At 41.2% G+C, this 19,978-nt stretch overlaps 1 protein-coding gene across 8 annotated transcripts in view; it reads left to right on the top strand.

Moving 5' to 3' along the window:
- Nucleotides 1–1,228: 1,228 nt before the first annotated feature.
- Nucleotides 1,229–19,978, top strand: part of rapgef1b (Rap guanine nucleotide exchange factor (GEF) 1b) — a 44,244-nt gene continuing 25,494 nt past the window's right edge. For 4 of the 8 annotated variants that reach the window (XM_087843813.1, XM_087843811.1, XM_087843812.1 and 1 more), the window contains exon 1: nt 1,229–1,505. In XM_087843813.1, the coding sequence (XP_087699939.1) occupies nt 1,478–1,505 (28 nt within the window). In that variant the 5' untranslated portion in view covers nt 1,229–1,477. The remainder of the gene's footprint in view (nt 1,506–19,978) is intronic. The other 4 variants (XM_087843817.1, XM_087843816.1, XM_087843815.1 and 1 more) reach the window with 2 other exon arrangements.

Genomic DNA, 19,978 nt, shown 5'->3' with positions numbered 1-19,978 from the left:
TCCGTACCATTATCTTTTGACTTAATTGATTGGAGGATGAGATGCAGCCAAGATGTGTGGGTCTTGCCAGGCTGGTTTCCTGGTCAAAACACTGCACACACAAACACACTGAACTCTAGGCAAGTATACTAGCAAAAATACAAGACACCCTGTGCTGTGTTTTCAGAGTAAGAGCTGCCCTGAAAGTGCCTTAGAGAGGAAAAATGTGTTCTGAAATACACTAACCTTAACTGTAACCGCTTAATATTAGAGGATATGGAAAGTAAAGACCCTACAGTACTACAGAGAAACCCCTCCAATCAGAGACCCTGTGAGCAAGCACTTGGCGACGGCGGAAAAGAAAAACCCTCTTCTAACAGGAAGAAATGCAAACTAGTGTATAAACACGCAGAGTGAAAAGACATGTGCAAAGAAAAAAAATGCAAACCAGTTACACTTCCAGAAAAAAGCTGCGAAGTGTCCATGCATTTTCTAGCGCAAGTCTGTTTAGATAGGTTCCTTCATTTAACCAGGTATTGTACTTTTAATCGTTATGTGCTTTTCAGCTTTATTCCAAACATAACATAGATATTAACAAGAAAAAAGAACCAAATGTCTGTGAGTAAAGCTTTAAACCTTTAGATCCCTCGCAATCTAAACATCAGTGGCAATGTAATCTTTTTAATTTGCTGAAACTGATTATTAACCTTATATTAATTATTAACTAATATATAGAGACCCATTGCTTTGTTTTGACGATCACACCGATCAACACCCCCGATCTACCTTCTTGTGCAACACTTGATTTCTTCAGGAGCTTTTACTAGTTTTTAAGACTTGTTCTGTCTTTTCGGCCATGATGCTGGTTTTGAACCGAGCTGCTGAAATGGCTGTTTGAAGCCTGCGCAGTCAATCATTTCATTAGCCTTCTGCTGCTAAAATTGATGAGGTTAAAAAAATCGCTACTGTCCAGGCTACTCTGCATTTTTTCCCATCTGCGATAGATTGATATATGGGTGAATGGATGATTGGTGAATTTCCACATTATTATTATTTAATTGCATGACTTAATTTATGAGACTGTGTGCAACAGCACTTGCAAAATCAGTATGGATTACATTCGGGGCTTGCTTTAACTTTGAACTGAAATCGAAACACGCCCATGCTCTTGTTGACAGATGGCGTGGCTAATTCCTGACGCAAGGGGGCGCTGTTGCACTGGATGATAGCCTACCCTAGCCGAGTCTCAGCTCAAGGCATTAACGTGAGCGTAGTGTGTGTATCCAGTGAAAATTACCCGGAGACGGACGGAGGCAGTTTATAACCGTACCAATGTCTGTGGCCTATAAATATATTATATTAACCGGGGCGGAATCATCTCGTGGACACAACAACATATCGAAAATGAGGGAATAATCCGAGGAGAGGCACGGCGAGGCTCGTCTGTAGCTACGGTTTTGTTGAACTGCGAGTGGGATCACAGCTGCTGGCTACGAAAATGTCGAGAAAAATAGAGAGCAAGCAAGGTAAGTCCTGCCCGGCTAGACTGAACCTCACCGCTCCACCTTCGGTATACTGTATAACGGTCTCCCTTACACGGGGCTCGGATGGATCAAATTATGGGGGTCTGTTGACCAACACATACGCCAACAAAAAGGGGGTGCTCCAGATAAAGCTTGGATGAGTGTGTTGGGTGTAAATGGTGGTTTAATTGGGCCTCACGGATTGTTCTTTTTCTCGGCTATCCAGTTAAAATAAAGCGTCTGCTAGCTGGTAGCGGCTAATGGTATTTTCATATTTTTGTCCCGTTTTTAAACCAAAAGCTGACTTAAGGAGAGCTGGTTAACTGACCCATTAGTTAAAATACAGCTTCTCGTGTTCAAAACAGTTTAGCGAGCTAGTCCGGGGAAATAGCTTTTTTTTTTTTTTTTTAGAAAAATCGTGCTGGCTTTTCTTCCATGGTACTACACCGGCATTTCTCCATTCACTCTCGGCACGGGGGTCGTAAATACACCACCCCGGTTTGATTGTTTGCGAGCGTTGCTAACCATCTCGGGACAAATCTCTGAATTTCACTCAAGAGGAAACACGTGTGTTTCGCCTTTTTCCCCTTTGGAAGACGCGTAAATGAATGAATATATCGTGTGACATTTTTCTTCTGCTTCCCAATTAGCCGTCCGCGAACATTTAAAGACGGGTTTAGCTAGTAGCAGCTCAAGGTTAGCTTTTACTGGCTAAGGCTAGCTGCCTTGTTACCCCTGGAATGGGATTGCGTTCACGCGCTGGGCTGCTGGGTGTGCATTTGTGTTGATTTTCACTATTGTGCACGTGGCATTTTTTGTTGTTGGTTTGACCCGTATTTTTATTTTTATTTTTTTCATTTTGTCTATTCGTGTCACTCACTTTCTCACTTTCACTCTCACTGCGGAGCACAATCACTACGGGAGGAAACGCAGTAGTGTTGGGGTATGGATGGGATTTTGGGAAGGAAACTTTATACCCGTCAGCTACACTTGCATCCCATTCCAGCAGCTGTCTCCTTGCTTCGCTCCACATAGTGTCCTGCCCAGTGTTGCCTGCAGTAAGTGGGCGAAAAGGCGAACACACACACACACTGAGAGCCCCCAGTAACAGGAGGGGAGGGAGTGTCATCCACCACTAGCTCAGTCATTCTTCATAGGCGTAAAAGTTTCCGATTCCTTTCGTGTCTTACGCACAGATGACTACATATGGTCACAACTAAATGAAAAGTCAGAGACAATGCAAGAGTTTTGTTTTTTATTTTGTTTTCCTTTTTTGTAGACTCTTTGCTTAACTGATAACTTAAAAGCAAGTACCCAAACCATCACTTCTCCCCTGCTTCCATTCTTCCCAGTTGTGTTTACTTGTTGGTCTGTTATCATGTGCCTATTGATCCCAAATATGTCCCCAAGGACACACTGTGGTGGTTGCTAGTGTAATGGAAACAGGGAAGGGCGAGACTTGGGACTCGGAACAGAAAACTCTGCAGCAGGCAGTGCTTGAGTGTGAGAGAAAGTGTGAAAGGCTTCGTCTCTGGAGACTGGATAGAAACAGGGTGGCAGTTTTAGTCGCTGGCAGAATGGTGCCTTGAGGAGCAAACACATGGACACCAAATTCACTAGCTGCATCAACATACTCCTCCGATTACCGGGGATGGTGTCACCCAGTCACTAATTTGCCCTTCCCGCGGGAAGCAAAAGCGAACCTCATGTGCGGTGGAGCCCAGGCGTGTCACCTCTGATGAAATCAGATGGATGCTTCTTGCGCTGAATCCTATTCGCTGCGTACTCACCGACATGACTTCATCACTCAAGCAGCCCAAAACTGAAATCCATAAACGGATTCAGTGTGTTGCGGTGTTTGTCCCCCAAAAAACGTAACAGCAGCCAGACAGCCGAAGCTGTTTCTTAATGCTTTTCTCAGAAGGCTTAAAAGCTTTGAGTCTGTGTGATCACATTTTGGTGTAAGCTAAAACTTGAAGATGCTGTCAGGTAGCCTGCCTTAATAATAGTACATGATGTGAGCTGAATGACTAGGTTGGTGTGCAGTGTCAGCACATATTAATAGCTCCAAGGCATCTTTTTTTTTCTTCTTCTCTTTTTCCTGTCTTTCAGTGCATTAAGCAATTTAAGTTTTCCGAGTGTTGCTAAATGAGCTCATGATTAGTAGTATAAATAGTTGTGGGGTGCTGACATTGATCAAAAGTTAAAAATACTTCTCATCCACTGCTTATCACTGGTGAACGATGCATTGTTGACGGGAATTATTTCTGGCTGGTTTTGAGAGTGCTGCACTGTGACTTGCAGACTCTGCTCAGACACTTTCTAATCCCGCAGCGTTTTATGTAGGTACCGTATGTTTACTTGTTGGATGTCATACTTTAAATGACCCACTTAGAATGATTCCACTGTTGCAGTTAAATTAAGATGTGAAACATTTAGCGCAGCAGTCCTGAAATGGCATTTATTGTTGCCAAGATGGCCTAATTTTTGAAATGAAGGCGATACAAAATTTTAAGAAAGAAAACCCATTTAGCGTCACTTTGAAGAACCAACCCAGAATCCACTTTTCAGGAAGATCTTCCGCATAAAAACAGAGACACATCACCTGGGATGAGTTTTCCTTCGTTCAATTTGTATTTCCGTTCTTGTTTTGTCTACATGTGTATGAAGCCTTCATTCACACAAACCATTCTAAAACTGCACGGGTCAATAAAAATCTGTTCTAACTGCTCCCCGTTGCCAGGATATGTGCCCTTTGTACACTTTAAAGATTGTTATTTTGCTCAAACCTCAGAGTTCCACTGCTCTTTTCACCTGTGTTTTTTTCTAATAATAGCAGTCATAATAATAACTAGTTTTCATGCACTGTCTCAGTGACAGTACAATCAAAGGTGAGAGACAGTGCAGCTTTTCGATATCTTTTAGTATTTGTTTTTGTTTTTAGGTAAGTTTGCTACATTAATGCATTAACATTACTACTTCTTCAGCAGCAGAGAACAGCATCTGTTCTTTAGCCACTGCTTTCTAAAACACCATACCAGCTCTGGGTTGAGTTATTGTAGTCACTTGGCCAGCGTTAGTGCAAAATTTTGTAACATGTTTTTGTGGTGGGGGTGTGTGTGTGGTTGTGTGTGTGTGTGTGTTGGCTAGCTGGGCTTGTTTGTCAGTGCTTAATTTATTCATTTCAGTCTGCTAACATTAGCCTGTTAATGATATACAAAATACTGAGAGATGTCTTTTTTAAAAAAAAACATTTTTATTATAATATCAGGTGATCACGACTAAGATGTGCTGTATTGCTCTTTTTGCCTTGTGTTTTTTTTTTAAAGATGAACTACAAGACTATATTTCTATCCCGTGAGTGGTATTTATTTCAAAGATGCACGTAGTCATTTGTGAATTAAATAAAAATTTTATAATTTAATAAAATTAATTTAATAAAAAATAAATAAAAATGAAGTAAAAAGAAGAACAGTTATTTTTTTTCTCCCACTCGCATTAGGCTTGGATGCTATGTACACTTTACAGCTCAAAACACACATTTAAATACACCAGAAAAGCTGCTTAGAAAAAGATCATTGAGAATTTTCACGGTTGCAAAAATTTCCCTCGTGCAGACTGGGGTTGTGACACGACACATTTTGGCACACCAGTGTTGGTAAGAAAGTCGTGAGAGCAGCAGTGCAGTGTTTTAAAATTAGCTTGCGGACTCTTATGTTACTGGACAGTCAATGGTAGTAGCCAGCCGCAGCGGCAGAACTGATCCATCAGTTCCTTATTTTAGACTCCCTGCACCCCCCTCGCTGCATAGTGTGGCAGTGCGCATCTGTGGTTCACCCTTTGAAAGGGTCTTAGCTGCACTGTTTACTGTCAGGCATTACAAGAGCTAAAACTAAAGTGTGTGTGTGAAACTTTGATGGCCCTCGTTTGCTAAGCGGTTAGCTCGTTGCTTCAGACTTAAAATAGCTTCTTTTTCCTAATGTCCGTAAATGCCGAGCTCTGCGTGCCTGGGTCAAAAAAACTCTGAGCAAGAGCTAAAGTAGTCTTGATTACAAAAGGGTTCCCCGGGATAACTCGGTCTGCCCACATCGCTGATGAGTGATCCCACTGTTGCACAGAGCAAGCTATGAGCACTGGTTTGTCATGCTGCAATTTTGAGGTTTGATGGCAGCAAGCATTTCACCCTCCCTCTACCACAGAATGAGAGGCTTGCTTTTCCCATATAGGTTTAGCTGTGTTGTAATTACATTTTTTATTTATTTTCTTTGGTGCCGTGTATGGGAATGTAAAAAGAGGGAGGGAAAAGAGCTTGGGAAGAGAAAGGGAGAGGGTGGACAAAGTCTGTGAGCAGAGAGTGAATCGGATAGAGGAATGGATGGATTACATGTGGCGTAATGGCTGGACCAGGGCAATAGACGAGAAGCGAAGGAAAGTCTGAGTTTTTGTAACATGAACATTTTTAAGGTGCTTTCGAAAGACTGCAGTTGAGATAATTTTCTGTGGACTCACGTGTAATTCAGTGCAGCAGTATGTCACTGGCGGGTCATATTCTCCATCTCTCAACTTCTACGTGTGTTTTTGAGACACTTTGTTGAGGTGTTGAATCTATCTCAAAGGGATAGAAAGAAGATGCTTCCCCTGAGTTCACTGCTGCGTGTTGGCCTACATGCCAGAGAGCAGGTCATTTATTCCCGCAGGTGGCCGTCTCATTTCCTTATTACTGTTGAGTGCATTCTCCATTCCAGATAACTGTGGAGTGTTGGACTCTCTCCAGGACCAGTGACGACACCCACTCAGACATCCTTCCAGGATTACTTAAGTCAAGATTTATAAGAATATGAATATAAAACACATTGGATTTGGGAAAAGCACAATGCTTCTGGACTCCTCCTGACTTGTGTCACTGCTATATGTGGCTCTTCCTCTGAAGTCCTGTGTAACGTGGCTGAGTCAAGTGAGGATGATCATGAGGCTAAGTTAGTTATGACTAACTCTCAGCAGTGCCTTTGTGAGAGAGAGCTCTAAAAAAATGCCACTGTGACCTACGACACAGTATACAAAGGGCGTACGCATCAGTATCACCTGGACTAGTCGCTGCGTGGACTGTTGGATGGGCAATATAAGCTGGAGGAGCCAGGCCTCCTCAGAGGACACAGACTCCTCTCTGCAGGGTGATTTAGATGAAGACACAGGTAAAGACAGTACACAGCACTTTTGCTGGTGATCAGTTGTACATTTGTTTTACTGGAGAAACAAGCATGTTGTGTATTTTAACTTATAATAACTTCGAATACCCAAAGAAGAAACTAGACAAGGACATTTACTTTAGCAGATGAGCATTACTAGAAATGTAAAGTGCGTTTTTTTTTTGTTTGTTTTTTGTTTTTCCCTCATCAGGTTTCAAAAGTTTTAATGCCGTTACACTCATTCTGCAGTTTATGTTAAAATAAATGCATACACGCATTGCTTTTTGTGACGATTATTTGTCTGAGTCTGCGGTTGCAAGCTTTGGAGCCTTAATGTAAAGTAGGCTTTGCTGGTGGAATAAAATGCAGGGGACATTCCTCTCTGTGCTTTTTGTGTCGTGTGGCTTTATGGAAGGTGCTCATTTGCTCTGCTGAAGCTTTGGGTGGACCCAGTTTGAGGAGGCTGCTCTGCAGGGCCACAGCCTTCAATCACAGGCTTCCTCTTTGCCTTATTTACCCCCCCCCCCCCCCCCCCCCCCCCCAAAAAAAAAAAAAAAATGTAGACAGAAGCCATAACTGCTCTAATCCTGGCTCATCGGGTTAGAATCTGATACTGTGCCTGCATGCTTTGGTCTTAATCCTGTTACACAATACAGAAAATGTGCGCCATGGAGCTGTAATCTTGGTATTTTAACTCCAAGCTGCCTGCCTTGCTTCACCTTGGTAACTGGGCATGTTTGCTGACCCACATGTTGGGGTTAACCCTGTTTGATTTTTTTTTCTTTCCTCCTGCTAAAGCTGCGTGAACAGATCCACCCTGATGAGCTGGTATAACATAGAGGCTCCATAATTAAGGTAGCCGAGTCTATCACTGTGTAATTACACAGTGCCGAGTGCCATAATACCTTGTTTTGAAAACACACAGTCTGTGGTGTGCTCAGCCTAATAAATCTATGTATTTCAACCCAGCAGGCAACAAAAGTCAGTGTTCACTGTGTGTATTTTGTCTGTGTACGCTGAGCTGTCCAGTCCCTGTAGTCATAATGGCCCTCTGCAGAGACCGTAGCGTGAGTAATGTGTTTCAAACCAGATGCACAGAGGCCAAATACAAATAGCTGGTCATACTGCAGAGGGACAATATTTTGTAGTTATTCATCTATTAGCTGCTGATTTGACTACAGAGGCTTTAATTTCAAAACAAACAGTTTCTGGATCTTATTGTTTGTTGTTTTTTGGTTTTCTCTTGGTTTGCACACTGCCTAAAAGTCTTTTTTTGCTGCTTCAATTCGGTCGTCTAAATCCAAATCTATGTTATCTGAACGATCGCATTGTATTAAACGGTCTTTATCACCCATCTGCCAGAACCCACAGCATCCTCACTCAGACTGCTGGAGTTTGTGATGAGATTGTAGAAGTAAAAGCGGTGTGACAGAGAACCACTACTGAAACTCCAAATGTGTCCAATGATGATGTCTTTCAGTTCTTGTTTCGGACTGAGTTACAATAGCGCTCTAACGCACTATTGTAACGCTTTGTAACTCTAACACTTTGATATTATGGAAATTTGATTGAAGGGAACAGGGTATTTCGTGTTTTGTGTATCCGCACAGGGGACTGCACTGTGTGTGTTGCAGATACAGTACTGACCATTGCAAGGATGAAGGAAAGAAAAGAAAAATCTGTCTATGTTGAGTTTTCTATTGAAGAAAAGTGAGCAGCAGGGACACAGAGAGAGAAAAGGCGAGTGGCATTGGTGTGCCTGAAAGCAGCAATCTCAAAGGCGGAAAATGTAGAAATCTATTTAAAGGCGGGGGGGGTTCTGTCAAGCTGCGCCTTAGTGTGCATGTGTGTACGTGCCTTCCTGCGTTCAGTGTGTCAAATCATGTAGACCCCAGGGTGGCATGGCTGGGTCAGGGAGCTGGCATACAATGAAGGGGACGTCCCACAGTTGCTGCCAGTTTCCGACACCAGTCTAAATCAGGAATGGTAAGCGAGAGAAGTTGACATTGCTTGCAAATAAGTCAGCCTTGTTGTCAAGGTGCATGTGGGTGTGTGTGTTTTTTGTTTGGTTGTTTGTTTGATTTCTTTATATTAATCCCAAAGTGTAGATGAAATGCATGCAAACACGCACAATCTTGACTTCGCCAGTGACTGAATGAGCTTGTAGCCCTGTGGACAAAATCCAGGAATTTGTGTTTGTTCGTTTCAGTATTCGCTGACCCACTTCTGCTCGGATGTTCATTCTTATACAACCTGAATGTGTGAATGTGCTTTTAAAACAGCAATGATGAACAGAAATAAATGGAATGTTTCTGAGGTTAAAGGCAAAATAATCACATAATCAATCAGCTTTGGCCTGAGAAGACTTTGAGTTGTTATTTGACCTGTTTCTCTTCATATGACTGATATCTCACAGCAAATAATGAGTTAAATTTCACTGATTCTTTTTTTCCCTTCTGTTACAAAAGCCTCAGCATTCAAAATGCTTGTCTTTAGACTTGTCCATGCTGATTCTATCTTTGGAAGCGTTCTGCCTAATCTTCTATTATTTAAAACATAAACATAAAATGAAAAGATCATTTTATAGCGTCAGATGTATTGTAAAGGGCCTACCATACTATTTTTGGAAGTGCAGTCATGCTGTCTGCTGCAGTGTGTCTGCATACTGAGGAAGAACAGACGACAAAAATAACAGCACATCAATAAAACCCTGGAAGGTGATATGCAGTTATGTAGAGGCAACTTTCCTCATTCATCTGAAACAGTAATATGTAGCTTTTTCTTTTTACCCGTGGAATGTCAGATAAGTGGACAGACGTCAGCTGAGCAAGTAAACTGGTACAGATAACAAGAATGAGCTAATAATAGCCTGCTTAACAGTTCAAATGAAAAAATAAAATAACAGTTGTAGCTTTTGTCTGGTTTAAAAAAAAAACGAAAAAACAAAACAAATCTCAGACACTTAGAGGCAGCTGACACAACATAAACGATTATGCGTGTTAGGAAGTAACTAGGAAGTGACTATTAACATAAATTTTTGCCAGACTACATTTCACTCATTAAAAACGGTGATTCCTACGATGCCCTTTCAAAACCCCCATAAAAAACATGTATAAAAACCTGCAGCTAATCACTGACTGACAATATTTATATCCCGTGGCCCAACCTTAGCATGTAGACTACAGATCGATCTGTTTTCCAAAAATAATATAAATTTGTGTCATCTTTTTCCACAGATGGAAAAAGCTGACACAAAAATGTGTTATTACGGATTAATATAGAAGTAATTACAAAGTTGCATTTAATTTTCTTTTTGTGTATGAGTACAGTACAGTTTAGACGACCGCTGCCTAATTATAAGTGTCTATACGTGGGCAAGTCTTGTCTTTGTAAAGGACACGTCTGTCATCCAAGGCTATTTTTAAGAAGCTACATTTGGACATTTTTCGCAAAGTTTGGTTTGCCAGGGTGCATTTGATCTGTAAGATTAGATATATTATGTGGCATCTCTCTTTCAGTCTCATCCAGTGCTGTGTTTGTGCACAAAGTGTCAAGTGGATGACGAGTGGCGGGCTGCACAGACAAGATCGTCTTTGTGCGGCTCTCTAACATGGAGAGCGTGGTACCACTCCTTGCTGTTGAGGCCATTTACTGTTTCCTGTGCTTCTCTGCCTCTCTGTATCTGTCTCTGTCTTGTGCTCAACAGTGAAGTGATCGGTTCTCTTGTGGCTGTTTGTCTGTGTGTAGGATCGTTCTCCTATCTCAAGTGCTTTATAGTGCCTGTTTGGCAAGAGGCAAACAGCTGCCGTTCTCTGAGAACTCTGAATTCATTCTCAGCAGATCACAGGGTTTTTTTTTTTTTTAGCTGTTGCAGTGTCTCTGTTCTGGTGCTGCTTGATGTTAGAGATACTGACAAGCTGAGTATTTATAGCACTTTGTGCTTCTTAGTCTATCGGTTTCACCCCAGGTGAACCTGCTGCCCGCTACACGGTCTGTCTCACTTTACTGAAAGAATCGGTTCAGAAAGCTAGCTTTAAAGGGAATGCTAAAAAATGCAGTAAATTGCTGCAGCCCGAAGGTCAATTGAAGGATCAGGCTGGTTTGAGCATGTTTGTGTTGGGTGGTTGTGTATCGCAGTGAGCTGCTTTGTGTCGTGTGGGTTTGTGTAAATGTGTGTGTCTGTTAGTGGTGTGTTATTAGGCACCACCTATTTTTATAAGGTAAGTTGTTATGTGGGGGTTAGTTACAGAGTCCGGGCTGCTCTGGGCTGTGAAGAAGGGAGGGAGTGAGGGAGACGAGGGACAGGAAATCATACCAGTGACTTAGGCGTCAGCGGGGAAGGAACAGGAGGGGTACCCAGGATGGTGTGTAAGTGTATGTTGTGTGAATTCCGCTCCCCCACCCCGCTATTAACCCTTTCCATCATACTGACTGCCCCTGCCCTCCAGTAAAGCTTTAGCGTGCTGCTCTGTGGCCTCATTTGCCCCTCGCATCACATTAATGGAATCATTAGCTGTTACTGCTATGGATTCCTAGATGACAAAACCATCAATATCACAATAAGTGCTAAACTAATGATTTTTTTTTTTTTCCGTTGTAGATTAATCTGCTGATTATTTTCTCAGATAATCGTTTGTCCTTCTGGAAATGGGGGAAAAATCACATCATGAAGAAATCAACTTGTAGTTGAAAAACGGTTGCTCTAAAACTCCAAGGAAACATTGTTCTCTGTTACTGAAGACAAACAAAAAGATGAGTTCATCACTGTCAAGAAGGTGGAATGAGCAAATGATTGGTCATTTTTGTTTTAGCAGGAAGATGACTCACATTACAAACTAGATCTTAAAATAGCTGCATATGTAAATAAAAAGGAAAGCTACACAGTAGCCAGAGAACAATTCTGAAACCTGGTTTTGTATATTTTTCAGTTTCAGCACTGTGTTATGTGATGTGCTGATGTCCTCTGGTCTTAACACAGTGTGCACGAGATGTGAGCCCTATTTGTCTTTCCTGAGTTTGTTTTTCCCTCCTCTCAGGCATGCACATGGCAGCTTTTAACATGACGTTTCTAGATTTTGTAGCTAATTTCTGTTTTGCTCAGGGATTGGTAATATTGCTGCAACTTTTTTGGGGGCGGATAAGGATAAATCAATCCTTATACTGCTTCATGAACGTCCTGCTCCCCCCGTGCTTCACACTGCTCTCTCTCCGGTATTAAGGCTGTGCACTGGCTGAGATGAGATTGCTTCTCTTCAGGATGTTTGCCGGCTGGCTATCCTTTGTCCACCATGCTGCCGTCTGTTTGCAAAACGTTACACCTCCCAGTGCATCTAATGAACATCGTGCTAACTGCATCACTACCGATCATGCTTTTGCTTTGTACGTGAAAAGCTGGACAGTTTAAACAGTGCGATAATTTATTTATTTATTCAAGCCCTTTGTCCCCTTTTTGTCACCAGTCTCCCTTTTTTAAATTAACAATTGGGTCAGCAGAAGCTTCCAGCATGTTTTTTCTGTGCGTCGATGATGCTGTTGAAAATCAGACCTTAAGGCATCCCCTCTGCAACCCTTTGTTGCTCATGGTTGAATAGTTTGGAGAACCTTTGTGTTTGTGACTGTGGATGCTGGTGTGGGTTCCTGCGCTCTGACACAGAGGACAATTGAGTCAACTAGACCTTAGGGCTCACTCCATAGCTTTCAGTACAACCTCTATGAAATTCTCTGCCAAGTGCTTCCATCAAATAGCTCCATTAGCTCATCCCCTGCCTGCCATTAATACACAGACCCATACTGAAAGCATCCAAGAGTGAGGATTATCTAAATACTCATAATATTGCATAGCCAGTGCAGTGTGGTATTATCCTTGAAGCATTATACAGTGTATTGCAATAATTGTTTTTAAATTAATCATACTATTGTGAAGGAAGCGAGTCAAAGGGAGTGAAGAGGATAAATGAGTGTGTAGCGTTACTCATAGATCTGCAGAGTGTGGAAACACAGACAAACAATGTGACAGACATTATCAGCACAAAGTAAGTAGAGAAGAAGAAATGCTATCAGTAATGAACCACCTTCCCACTGCAGCAGCAGAGGGGAAAAGGGGGAAAAGGCTGTGTTAGCTCCAGAAACACAGAGCTTTGGAAGATTGAGTTCTGCTGGCTTTATAGTTAAACAGAGGAGGCATTGAGGCTCAAGACTTGTAAATGTTTATGCCACCACACAATACGCGGGCCTAATGGTCCCACCCTCTTCTGAAACGCTACCATCGAGGCCACCAGGCTACACAGGACCTGCATCAGTTAAATAGTATACGGCCTGAAAATCCACCCAGCGTCTAATCAAAATGATCAAACATTCCTTAAAAACTACTTAACCAGAGCAGTTAATGGAATGACTCACTTTTGACTCATGCTGTGTTAATAGCTTCATTTACAGAAAAAAAGACTTCCTTGAGTCTATCTGCAGTGAAGTCGGGATCGTGGTGGCGTTGCAAGTCTTAAAGATCTGTCGCTCTTGCATCCAGAGTATGCAAGGGTTACACACTATTACTGTGACATGTATACCTTATAAAACTAAGAAAAAAAACTGTTTTAGGTGCTGCAAAATATACAGTTATTACCAGTCTTTAAACAAAGAGAGCTGCATGAATGAACTCACTGACTTTGCAGCATGCCAGCATATCCAGAGCTCCACACTGACCCACTACCCTGAATAATGTTACACATCATCTACCGCATCTCATCTGCAAGCTGTGTAATTATGGAAGCGTGCATAGTCTACTCTAACCTCAATAGCCTTAAATGTAGATGTGTTAAATTAAGATGTGTTAATTTAAGACTTTTGTTTTGAGACTATACCACTTTGTTTCCCATCATTGTTCTGTTTCAGAGCGCGCGTGTGTGTGTAAAATACTGCCTCTGAACATTGCTTCAAGCTACTTTTCCATGAAGGATGATGGATCGAGAAGTCAGTGAATAGCAGATTACTATCTGTTTCAAAGTGGGTTTAAGATGCACAGCTCATGTCAGATCACAAACAAACAGATTCAAGAATGCAATGTGTCACCAAGAGATTAGGCTGGATTTTTCTGTTTCATTTTGTGGCCTAATGTGACATATTTTCCTCCCCTCTCTGATAATTATAGTTTCAGGTTACTTTGTACTTTTGTTTTGCCATTGTTTATCATATTGGGAATCAGATCGTATCTGCATGTTTAGTGTTATCCTACGCCTTTTCTAGGCTGCCGTAACTCCAAAGTGACAAAATAAGGCGAGAAAGTGGGAGAAGGTGCTTTTGATATCCTTTTATCTCTGCAATCTTGTGACTCATAAGGGTAATGATGCCTCTCTTGCAAAGCAGGAGTTTCCCTTTATAGATACCGATTCAGATATAGATAGTATTCTTAATCATAAGCCTATTGTGTGCTGTCTGCTTAGATCTGAAAGCAAATTGCACAAACAGTCAGGAAACAGGAAAGAGACTGTCTTTTTCTCTTTTTTTGTTATTGTTGCCCTGCTGTCTGTTGTTCACTTGCTCATCTTCATGTCGCATACAGATGACCAGCCACAACCTCTCTAAACAGTTATGGATCTGATTAGCTTTTTTGTGTTATAGATGTGCTTTATAGATTGCCTGTGTTTGTGCAGTCACGCTCTGTTAGCCACGGTTGACCAGGCCTTCTGTTACCATGCAACGCAGCACCCAGAGCACCTCCATCACCACACTGATATTTGCTCCTGACCAGTGACCCATGGCTGGTGGGGTTTGCGTTCCTGGTCACTGACATACTGAAGGGCATGCTTATGCAAGTATTGGCTGAGGCAGGCTTTATTGAAACAGAGATTGACTTGGGAGGGGATAAAAATAAGCGTGTACTTTTGTGTGCTTAGAAATGAAACGTGATAAATGCTTTGCTTTGGTAAAACGAATGTGATGTAATGTGAGAAACCCATTTGAGTTTTGTCGCTCCAGTTTTTGTGGAGTAATTGAATTCTACAAATGAGCTGGAAATGTATCACTTGAGCAAAGTATTCATTTAAATATAAATTAACTTTGAAAGTGTCTCATCAGTCTGTCAGCTGCAAATTGGTTGTAGTTGGTGGTAATTCTTTTTTGTAACTGTTCTTATGCCAGTTCAATTTTTTTTTTCTTGCCCGTTACCTTTTATTTTGCACTTCAGAATTCGGTTGAGAATTGAATGGCCAAAGAAATTTGTCATTTATAATTGCATTGCACAAGCAGAAACCATCTCCCATGTCTCTTATGCTCATTTGTTAAGTGGACTGCAATAGATAGTAAATGGACTCAAGCACTTAGTATCTGTACCTCATTTACTTACTGGTTGAGTGGATTAGATGATCTCGGCCTCACTGTGGCTCCTCATCGTTGAACTTCATGCTCAAACAGCACAGCTGGTTAACTGTGGACTCCACCATTGTACTTCCTCTGTTACTTTTAAGTTAGCTGTTAGCCAGTGCCTCATTACTGTACTGTTCTTTCTATTTTGCTTACAGCTGGACTTGAGCAACAGTTCTCCAGGAATTCTGAGGGTCTTTCAGAGTTTTTCTTCGACTGTTTGGCCTTCTTTGCTAATTTTCTGTCCAGTCCAGTTAAGCCACATGACAGACAACTTGACAAAAAACAATTTTAACTGTCTTTAGATACTCTGTTACTAGCAGCCTATTGCAACAACACATAATGTATTACTTTATATTTAGTTTAATCTTTTAAAAATGCCAAAGATAAGAGTTTGATAGGCATAAAACAGTATTTTTTGCAAGAAGAAGGTGTTTCCAGAAGAGCTATCAATGAAAAACATGGCATAACTCAGCATGACATTCAGTGTCCTTAAAAACAAGTGGAGGACAAAAGAAGATGTGGAAGGCCTAAATAACTATCTAGAGCAGATGAACAGTATCTGAGCATCTGTAGAATATGGTGGAGGCTCTGTCATATTTAGGAGCTGCTTTTCAGCCAGTGGCGTTGCGGACCGTGTCCAAATTGCTGCAACACCATCTGGAAAGCATTTGATTGGCAGCAGCTTCATTTTTCAACATGACAGTGATTTCAAACATACTGCCAATGCAGTAAAACCATACCTGGATAGAAGAACAGACAATGGAACACTATCAGTCAGAGCCCGAACCTCAACACTGTTAAACTAGTGTGGGATCATTTTGATAACAACATAATGCAAAGAGCTTAGTGTGTCCTTCAAGGAGTCTGGAGAACTATTCCTGAAGACTACTTAAGAAGTAGAAGTGGCAAGAAAGCTGTCTAAGAGAGTTCCTGTTGTGTTGAAGAATATAGGTGCTCATAACTAATGTGAACTTAAAGTTCATTAGAATTATATAAATTCTGTTTTTGCCTTATATATAGTATTTTTGTGCATCTTTAAACAATAAATAAATCACTGCTTTTACTTCCCATTTTCCAAGCAAAATATGAAGAGAATGAGAGGTAGCTCAGACTTTGTCACAGCACATACCAGACCTTCCTACCTTCGTCATCCTTGGACTGTGGCTTGACCTGCAACACACCCACCCACCCACATACACACGCATACACACACACAGAGCCTGTGGTTTCCTATAGCGCTGCATATTAACTGTGGATATAAAGAGGATTCCTATTGAAAACTGAACAGGAAATAACCACTACAATGGAGAGAATAAATAATTCACTAAGCACTTAAATATTTCCTGTTGAATTTTTCTCTTTCCTCTCCATTTTTTCTCCCTGCTATTCATCTTATGTGCCTCAGGCTAGCATCCCCCCCACCCTTTGCTCCACAGCAGGTCTTACTTCTTGTTCCTCAGTGTAACAGACAGCAGTTAACACTGTTGTCATTTTCATAGGCAAATAAGAGCTCAATGTAAGCAGAGTCTCTTATAAACAATGAAATGGCTATTTAGGTGTATCCCATATGGTAGGTTTCTGCTTAAGTGTGCCAGATTCTTTGTCTTTATTTATCTACAACCCCATCTAATGCATCTTTGTAAAAGGGCACTTCTTATAGAAAACTCATTTATTTACATCCAATGCAGGGGTAATGTCGTGCTTCCATGTGACTTAGCTTTTTAAAAATTATTTGAAGGTATTTATGGGCTTTTTAACTTTTATTGTGGCATGACAATTTAGAGTTGACACAACAGCTAGGAGAGAGCATAAGGGAACATACACAGCAAATGAACTGGGGTAGATTTGAACCATTTCCAGTTTGCATTGCAACTTTTTAGCAAAACAGCTGCAATGCTGTTTAGCAGGTATTTAGTGACTTTTTTCCACACAATTTGCCATCTTCTATATACATTACTGAGCGCTGCAATCTGCTAGTGACCCAAACAATTGCAAGGAGGCTTTCAGTGCAGTGCTTCATACCTCTGTGTGACAGTTTCACCTAGCAACTGCAAGCAGCCTCCTACAACTATTTGCCAACCACACATACACCTTTTCCCAAGTGACCAACGGTTACTAGGGGGTCTATAGACCAGTTGCGATCAATTTGACAATGACTGGTAGCAATTTCCAACAACTGCTCATAACTGGTCAAGGATTATACATTTGACCTTAGTGACTGGTGGTTACCATGCTAATGTCAGCTGGTTTTTATGCCTGTGATTGGGGCCATAAGAACATGGATCCACACCAACCAGTTTTCTGACATGATGACAGAGTAAAGGTTTACTAAACTGAAACATAAAGTAAGCTGACAGTCACGATTAGGTGTTAGTAATGGCACAGTTCTTAAAGCCTGTTTGATGTAACGCTATAACCGGTGACAGTTTGGTCAGATGACAGCTTATTGAGTTTATTAAGACTGTCCCAGACAGATGAAAAGATGCCCCAGCTAGCAAATCAAGTTAACATTGCTGGTACTGTGGGTCTTTGCTTCAAAATGTGTGCAACAGAAATGCCGTTATAAACTCAAAAGCATATTAACACACCGATGGACTGAATGAGTCCAGTGTGAAGGTTATGTATACATATACTTGTAGGTTTTATCTCTCATTGAGTCTGTGTAAAGCAGAAAAATAATTCATTTTTGCAGTTCATTCATCCTCTAAACATTTTCTATGCGCACTTTCAGATCAGTTTCTCCCCCCCACTTACCTTTTTCGTATGCTGAACAGCTGCCACAGTGACCTTTTGTGACTCTCGTAGCGGTCTTCTAACAGGCTAAACACGTCCGCAGAGGAAGGTTTGGGGACACTTTCACTGAGAAGCTCCTCGCTGAAGGGGTTCAGCAGGAGGTGACAGCTGTGCATGTAACTTTAAGCGCAGCCTCATCTCTGCCTTTCCAGCCTGTTTCGTCTTACTCTAAGCCTACAGGGCCAGTGAGAAGGGAAGAGGCCACCAGCTGTCCTGTATAGATCACACCTGTACTGAACAGGAACCACATCAATCTGCCAGCCCGTCACACCCCGACAAACACATATGGCACCAGTCGTCATGATCAGTAATACAGAACGGGATTTTTTTTTTCTAATTTGGAAAATAGATAAATAAGATAAGTACAATTAAGAAACAAGTTGTTCCATAAATTGCAGTTTTTCACACTACACAGACTGCCATTAATAGCAGGGATGGAATTAACCTCCTCCCACTCAGAGATACTGTATTATAAATAGAAAGGGGAGAGAGGAAAAAAACCCTCCTGATTTAATAATATTCAGTTTATGAGGAAGCAGCATTTCAAACACCTTCAGGTATGTCTTTTTGTCTGACAGCCTGCCAGGATTCAAAATAAAGCTCTGTTTATTAAAAAACCATTTGCCTTGCGATTTGGGAGGGTCATGAGTTCAAGGAAGTTTTTCAAGATATTAATCACACTGATACAGAATCGTGTTAGCCTGGAGGGATTGTGCTCATAGCTATGGTTCATGTGGTGAGGCTGACAAAACCCTAGACTGGCTGCCTTTCCAGGTGGAATACTAAATAAACTATTTCTTATTCTAAATGAAATGTTCCTGGACAGCAGGTGTCTGTGGATTGCCTTAGGGCAGCAGAATTAAATGCAGAGGTCTTTTCAGGCTCCAGCAAATAACAAGCGAAATATACACAAAATTAATTTGCGGTATATTGCATCCACTTACCTCTTTTTGCCAGAAGCATCCATAAATTTACACCCTATGTGTGTGTGTGTGTTTTTTTCTGTTTGCTTATTGTGTAACAAAGCCTTCAGACAATTCAGCAGCTAGAAAGCTCCCAGGGAATCTGTTCACACCGCAGAGTTGGATGAGAACTCTCCCAGGCTTTGTTGAAGAGTTGTTCAGACTCAAGTGTTTGCTTTAAATGTCCCCAAGGCCTTTAAGAGCAGCAAAGTGTCTGCAGAGTTTAAAAGCCTCCAAAAAAGATGTTTACTTGTTAAATCCTTCGCTATTTAGTCTTAACAATGTCAGTTATAGTCATTTTTTCACGTATCCTACAGACTTGGATTTTTGGTACCATTACTAACACGAACCGATTGTCATAAGGTTTTACCACCGTGGCGTTCACATGAACTGTGAACTCATCGCACTGGGGATTTTTTTGCGGGAGGTTTACGCGTAATTGTGAGTTTGCAGTGTGACGTGAGGGTTTGGGGGTTGTTTGGTTTCAGTTCTTGGTGTTTCATGGGACTGAAGCATTTTACAATGTAAGAGATAAACCAAGATTTTTTTTTTATGGAAGCCTAACCCACTTTGATGTTTGTCAGTTAGGCTCTGCTGTTTTATTTTTTTTAGTTTTTACTTTTCACTAAAATGGATATGGAAGCCACAAATAGAAATCAACAAAGGGAAGGCATCACATATTAAATCTTCAAATTAATTCTTCTTCTGTAATCCCCTTGGTGTCTCGAAGCAGTTTTAAAGTAGTAAAAACACAAGTATTGGCTTTGAAGTAACATTTGAAATGGTGTAAAGCTGCGCAGATTGATATGTTGAAGACTGGAACCAAATTGTAGCGTTTAAAAATTGTTTAAAGCCTTCAGTATAGCGGTTGCACCAATTAGTTTGATCCGCAAAATGGGGTCCTGGGTCCCCATGGTTGGGAACAAGGTTGGTTTTATAGTTGTTGAGACATGATCCAAGTCCCAGTTTGGCCACTTATGTGCTCATCATAAATATGCCTAAAAACCTGAGAAAATAGAAACTGGAAAATGTGTTGCATTTTATGTAAAAAGTAAAAACTGGCAGAAACTCTAATAAGGTGGATCATGGGATGCTTTGAAGTCTTTTTAGTGACGGTAATCTAACAGTGCCTCAGGTTGTTCAAGAGTTAAGTGCATAAATGTGCTTCCATTTGGAC

This window comes from Neolamprologus brichardi, chromosome 7, assembly GCF_056152115.1.
Source record: "Neolamprologus brichardi isolate AB-2024 chromosome 7, ASM5615211v1, whole genome shotgun sequence".
Taxonomy (NCBI): domain Eukaryota; kingdom Metazoa; phylum Chordata; class Actinopteri; order Cichliformes; family Cichlidae; genus Neolamprologus; species Neolamprologus brichardi.
Note: the sequence above shows the minus strand (reverse complement) of the source record. Positions and strands in the feature narration are given on the sequence as shown.